Below are 7,083 nucleotides of genomic sequence, written 5' to 3'. Positions count from 1 at the left end.
AAAGTTCAAAGAGTTGTGACGTCAGACTTAACGTCAAAATGCGCGGAAACGCTTGCGCACAAACAAACGAAGCGGGGGTAATGAATTATGACGTCATCGCCTACGAGAGAGTGACGTCAAACTTTACGATTTACCGGTATTATTTAAATCGATTTATCTCGGTATCTAGAAGTCGTAGAAGAAAAAGAGAAATTCTGTTGGTCCTCATTTTTCCTGCTCTATGACTTTGAAACATCACACAAGTAAGCGCAACTGATCTATTAGTTAATTACCAAGCCAAAGGAATTTATTGTTAAGCCCGAATGTTTGACACAAAAGTCGTTCCTCCGATTATTGTACTACTCGATAAATTTTATGACTGGAAAGCTTGGACTCGAACCACCAACCTCCAGATCCGAAATCCACCGTGCTAACTACTACACCACTGAGGTTGGTTCAAATTCCAAAGTATTTTATTTGTTGCAGGAAATTTCCTTTATTTAATTTTTTTCTAAATCTAATGAATAAATCGAATTCAGTCATTTTGAAAATTTGTAGGTACCTACCTACTAAAAAATTATAGATTACTGACCAAGATAACAACAAGTATTCTCTAAATAACTATCAGAAATAATGGGGGGGAAAAAAACTTCTACGGATAAGAAAAGGAGCCACATAATGCTTGACACAAAAGTCGTTCCTCCGATTATTGTACTACTCGATAAATTTTATGACTGGAAAGCTTGGACTCGAACCACCAACCTCTAGATCCGAAATCCACCTTTCTAACTACTACACCACTGAGGTTGGTTCGAATTCCAAAGTATTTTATTTGTTGCAAGAAATTTCCTTTATTTAATTTGTTCTAAAACTAATGAATAAATCGAATTCAGTCATTTTGAAAAATTGTAGGTACCTACTAAACAATTATATATTACTGACCAAGATAACAACAGGTATTCTCTAAATAACTATCAGAAATAATGGGGGAAAAAAAACTTCTACGGATAACAAAAGGAGCCTCACTCTACCTTCATATCAAGCGTGATGGCAGGTCCGCGAACGGCAGGTCAAAAGAAGCAATGCCCGCCCTAGTTGAGTTATGTAAAAAACAAATTCAAATAATTAAACTTAACAAACAAATATCGCAAAAAAATGTGTTAGTCTCAGAAAACAAATCTAACTCTACAAAAATTGTCTATACAGTCATTCTACAGTCAGCTAGAATCAATGGTATGCCCCGCGCAGTAGCATACAATCGATCTTCCTAGTTTTCAAAGTGATTTTTTTTCTTCTTTTTGTTCAGTGTTACCTATAGAAAGCATCTACTATAAATTGGTTGGATAGGCCTTCATATCAAGCGTGATGGCAGGTCCGCGAACGGCAGGTCAAAAGAAGCAATGCCCGCCCTAGTTGAGTTATGTAAAAAACAAATTTAAATAATTAAACTTAACAAACAAATATCGCAAAAAATTGTGTTAGTCTCAGAAAACGAATCTAACTCTACAAAAATTGTCTATACAGTCATTCTACAGTCAACTAGAATCAATGGTATGCCCCGCGCAGTAGCATACAATCTACCTTCCTAGTTTTCAAAGTGATTTTTTTTTTTCTTCTTTTTGTTCAGTGTTACCTATAGAAAGCATCTACTATAAATTGGTTGGGTAGTAACCAAAGTAACATTTCAGTAACAGCAATATTACGTATACATTTGGGTGGGTAAGAATCCAAACATGATGGTCACAATATAGAATATACATAAATAAATCCTCTGGTACCTACACTGTCGGGCAATAAAAGCGGGTTTCTGCTTCCTCATATTAAAGAGGAAAAACAGAACACTAAAAATGATTTTGGGTGAGTACTTTATGTTTTACGTTTATTTTATTATTCAATTACAGATGGATCCATTTCGGCTGTTACGCCATCATCAGAGTATTATTACTAACTAAATCTTAATCTATAAATCCAGATTAAGATTTAGTTAGTAATAATACTCTGATGATGGCGTAACAGCCGAAATGGATCCATCTGTAAAATAATAAAAATAAACGTAAAACATAAAGCCAAGTGTTTTTACTCACCCAAAATCATTTTTAGTGTTTGAATTGTTTTACCAAGTGTGTCCTAACAAACAAGTTAATACAAACTTATTCCTTTGATGAAAAAAGGAACATGACATTTTCTGCTTTATGAGAGGAAAAAGAGATCATTACATTTGATCCCCGGTGCTCGGTCATGGCATAATACTCCATCGCTTGGCTAGGATATAATTGATCACTCCCTGTTCTGGCTCACTCCGGCTTTGACTCCGGTTAAACTGACCCGTGTTCAACTCCACCAGGAGAACCGTTTTCAAATTGTGAAACTGGTTCGGTGATATCTTCAGTTTTCGGCTCAGCTGGAAATGAAATTTAGATTTAGATTAGATAGGAATTTTTCGTCATGATTTTTTTTTTTTATATATATTCATACTGTCCTGTCTAAACAGAATCAATTGAACAAAATTTTGTTTTACACGGTCCCGGATAGGAGAAAGCCAGCCGTTCCTAGAACGAACCTTATCTCTTTAGGATAAAAACCGCCCGGGGCGGGAATCGAACCCACGACCTAGCGCTTACTGCTGGCACCGGTCGCTATGTGCATTTCTATATGTATTACATAGCTACTCATTTTCCTCACGAGGCTGAGTGGGCCCCGCAACAGCCAGTTACGGAATCAATCATTTGCATGAATTGATGCAAAATTTTCGACACCACCGGGAATCGAACCCGGGTCTCCCGCATGCTAGGCGAATGCAGTGACCACTGCGCCATGGGAGCTGAAAAAAAAGGCGCACGGTCCCGGATAGGAGAAAGCCAGCCGTTCCAAGAACGAACCTTATCTGTTTAGGATAAAAACCGCCCGGGGCGGGAATCGAACCCACGACCTATCGCTTACTGCTGGCACCGGTCGCTATGTGCATTTCTATATGCATTACATAGCTACTCATTTTCCTCACGAGGCTGAGTGGGCCCCGCAACAGCCACGGAATCAATCATTTGCACGATGCAAAATTTTTGACACCACCGGGAATCGAACCCGGGTCTCCCGCATGCAAGGCGAGTGCAGTGACCACTACGCCATGGGAGCTGAAAAAAAGTCACATAATAAAATTCGGCTTTACCTGTATCTCATACTCTGTGAGCCAAGTCTCGGGCCCGCTGGTCTGACTACTGACTTGCTGCAGGAACGAGAGGTTTAGAGCCACGTTGCTGTTGGGCGAGGACATGGGCGGGCAATCTGCCACACCGTCGGAGCGGAATGTAGTTGCCGGGTATCCGATGGGGGACATGAACTTTCTTACGATGGAAAAGAATTCGTTTTCTTCGCTTCTGTGAAAGGAAAGGGAGAAAACCGGATCATTTTTTGGGGTAATGATCAAAAATTATCGACAAAAAATTGCACTCGTTTTTCGATTGCAAATATTTCAACGGGTCACCCTTCTTCCCTTGCTAAAGATATAGCAACAGTTGAGTGCGAAGGGCATCCACTCGTAAATTTGTAGCCAAAACCAAATGTCAGCCCAAAGGAATCACCCTGGCTAGGGCTGATTGAGAGGCTGACGAAAAACGCCGACCCCGTCTGTGCACGGGAAAAGGTGAAGAAAAAGAAGAAGAAAACTTTCTTATGTTCTTGTGTTGACCCAGCACCTAAATGGGAAGTATTGTGTCTCTTCTCGCCCATCTGATGACAGACATACTACGGGATGGGCATGCTACGACACAGACCACATGCGTCTAATGTAGTTTCCACATTTGAATAATCTTCTTTTATACTGGTAATGTCGCCACTGGTCGCTACTCGATTAAAGTAGCTACTCAATTGTCTTCACGAGGCTAAGTGCACCCCGAACTCCAAGAGCCTAAAAATCTTCGAGCTGAAACATTAATGAGCACTAAAGAAAAGAGTTTCTAGAGTTACTGGTATGATTCAAGGAATTAAGTATACAGTAGAACCTCGATTATTTCAACTAATTGGGACTGAGGGTAGTTGAAATAATTGAAAGTTGAAATAATCGAGGTTCCGTATAAAGCAATGGAAAAAGGGCTAAATTTAGGTACAAAAGAAGAAAATAGGGAATAAATCCCCTATCGAATCCTCTGAAAGCTAGAAAATAATGCCGATTTTGAAGTTGAAATAATCGAGGTTCTACTGTACTAGTTATGATATTTTAAGTTCTTACCACAAATTTGTAGTCATGATCATTCTTGTGAGGTCCTATCTCAGCTCCAGCAGTGAAACACTAGAAACAGATAAAACAATGGAAAAAGGGCTAAATTTAGGTACAAAAGAAGAAAATAGGGAATAAATCCCCTATCGAATCCTCTGAAAGCTAGAAAATGATGCCGATTTTGAAGTTGAAATAATCGAGGTTCTACTGTACTAGTTATGATATTAATCCTGTCTTCCTTCTCTCTTCGATTTCGGGACGATAAGACCATAGCAGTTACAGTTCCCTCTGTCAAACCTCTTAAAATAATAATAAGAAAAAATACTCTTTTGTCATCCGTCACCAGTTAGAAAATATTCCGGTTTTCCTGTTTTATTATCCGCGTCTGCTTAGATACCCATCATTTCTCTATCCGAACTCACAGGAAAAATTTATTTAATAAGCACAAGATTTTTGTTTTTCGAACTTTTTTTTTCCTTTCGAAAGGTCCATTTTTCCGCTCTTCCGATACGACACTGGTTGAAATACATTCCGATTTTCCTGGTCCACCCTCCGCGTCTGTTTTATACCTTTCATTTCTGTCTAAGGACCCGAGAGAGGAGAGAGGAGGTATAATTTGATTGTTAAATTTGTATTTTAGGTATCCACTATCCAGGACAAATTTCATGTTTACCGATGTGAAATTCTTCTACATTTCCTCCTCCAGTTTGTCATAGTACCCATACAGGGTGTTCAGAAATTAACGTACCGTACTTGAAGTCGATGGAAAGGAATAGGTGTATGATAGTTGTTTTTTTTTTTTTTTTTTTTTTTTTTTTTTTTTTTTTTTTTTTTTTTTTTTTTTTTTTTTTTTTTTTTTTTTTTTTTAATGCTAGTTTTAAGTCAGCTCCCAAGGCGTAGTGGTCACTGCACTCGCCTTGCACGCGGGAGACCCGGGGTACGATTCCCGGCGGGGTCAAGAAAATATTGTGTTTGGAAAATTTCTTAATTTTCCAACACTGGCGTGAAAGCCTTTTGTGATACCCTCTCAGCCACGGAGGTTACTGTTGGTCTCAGAAACACCAGCCTGGATAGGCTAATTCCGAGAGTTTTATTTTTTGATTTTTCGATCTGTCGACATCCTAAAATGAATTTTGACCTGTCACTATAAAAATAATTGAAAAAAAAAAATGAACTTCGAAGCATAGATTAAGCTTAGGATAAGAGTCTCTTGTAAATATATTAATAAGATAAATAAAACATACGTATACCTTATCTTTAACCCGATTTTTTTTCCAAGAGGTTTGACAGAGGGAACTGCAATTGCCGAGGTCTTATCGTCCCGAAATCGAAGAGAGAAGGAAGACAGGATAGGAAAAAGCCAGCCGTTTCGAGAACGAACATTATTCCATCAGGATAAAATTCGCCACAGGTGGGAATCGAGCTCGCGGCCTAGCGCTTACCAACGCTACATAGGCTAGCTCTATAACTTAAACCAAGACTCTGTAGGTACCTGGTACAGAGCTTGTGTGCATCATCAAGATACCTGTGGAAGTGGATATTGTGAAGTTAAAAGTGACCATCAAAAGGATCATTTCAGAGATTCCTAATTTTATTTAGAGCTGATTGCAAACATTAATCTTTGGCAAACCAGTAACAGTAGGTACCTACTTGAAATCTGCCGTTTCGAGAACGAACATTATTCCATCAGGATAAAATTCGCCACAGGTGGGAATCGAGCTCGCGGCCTAGCGCTTACCAACGCTACCTAGGCTAGCTCTATAACTTAAATAAGACTTACCTATACAATTCCGCCAGACGGCGTCTCAGTCTGTGTTCTCGAACCAAGTTGTCTATAAACTGGGCATGTTCCAGTGCCGTGTGGAACTGAGAGAATTTCCTCATCTGATGTTCTAGAGTAGTGGCGTAGCTGAAATGAACAAGATCTCGGTTAAAACATTTTTTTTAGGGGCAGCTGGCTTTCTCCTATCCTGTAATCGTTCTCTTCGATTTCGGGACAATGAGACCTTTGATTTTTTTTTTTTTTTTATGTTAGGTGATGTCAAAGACATTTTAACAAAAATCAGCATAAAAAAAAGATACCTACAATATTCATGACGAGATTTATAAAAATACTGATAGAACCAAGTTGTCTATAAACTGGGCATGTTCCAGTGCCGTGTGGAACTGAGAGAATTTCCTCATCTGATGTTCTAGAGTAGTGGCGTAACTGGAATGAACAAGATCTCGATTAAAACATTTTTTTTTAGGAGCTGGCTTTCTCCTATCCTGTAATCGTTCTCTTCGATTTCGGGACAATGAGACCTTTGATTTTTTTTATGTTAGGTGATGTCAAAGACATTTGTACAAAATCAGCATAAAAAAAGATACCTACATTCATGACAAGATTTATAAAAATACTGATTGATTTAAAACAAGAATAACTACACTCACTTCTCAGGGCTGTCATCTTTGTTGAATTTCCGTTTGACGGTTTTGGTTTCCGGATTGAGCTGAGCGTTGAAAAATTTGGGTATGAGTTGAAAGTCTTTGACCACCCTCTTCCTACGTGCACGCTCTCGCAGCTTGTTAATATACATGTCTACGTGAACTAACTTCAGAGCTGGGGAAATCAACAAACACAAACATATTTGAATTCAGAATGTACATGTCTACTTGAACTAACTTCAGAGCTGCAGAAATCAACCAACACATTTGAATTCAGAAATCCTCTTCAGCTCTTTCACCCGAATGAGTGAAGATTGGTAACCTTATAGATATAGAGCACCCTTGTTTCATTTTAGAGATTCGGAACGGCTGGCTTTCTCCTATCCTGTCTTCCTTCTCTCTTTGATTTCGGGACGATAAGACCATAGCAGTTGCAGTTCCCTCTGTCAAACCTCTTAAAAAAA

General features: G+C 38.8%; 1 protein-coding gene across 2 annotated transcripts in view; it reads right to left on the bottom strand.

Moving 5' to 3' along the window:
* Nucleotides 1-2,095: 2,095 nt before the first annotated feature.
* The window catches only part of LOC103508806, an 11,208-nt gene continuing 6,220 nt past the window's right edge, over nucleotides 2,096-7,083 (bottom strand). For both annotated transcript variants that reach the window (XM_008473382.3, XM_008473381.3), the window contains exons 3-4: nucleotides 3,146-3,353; nucleotides 2,096-2,380 (exon numbers count right to left, since the gene is read on the bottom strand). In XM_008473382.3, the coding sequence (XP_008471604.1) occupies nucleotides 2,216-2,380; nucleotides 3,146-3,353 (373 nt within the window). In that variant the 3' untranslated portion in view covers nucleotides 2,096-2,215. The remainder of the gene's footprint in view (nucleotides 2,381-3,145; nucleotides 3,354-7,083) is intronic.

Source organism: Diaphorina citri, unplaced genomic scaffold (genome assembly GCF_000475195.1).
Source record: "Diaphorina citri unplaced genomic scaffold, Diaci psyllid genome assembly version 1.1 scaffold436, whole genome shotgun sequence".
NCBI lineage: Eukaryota > Metazoa > Arthropoda > Insecta > Hemiptera > Psyllidae > Diaphorina > Diaphorina citri.
Note: the sequence above shows the minus strand (reverse complement) of the source record. Positions and strands in the feature narration are given on the sequence as shown.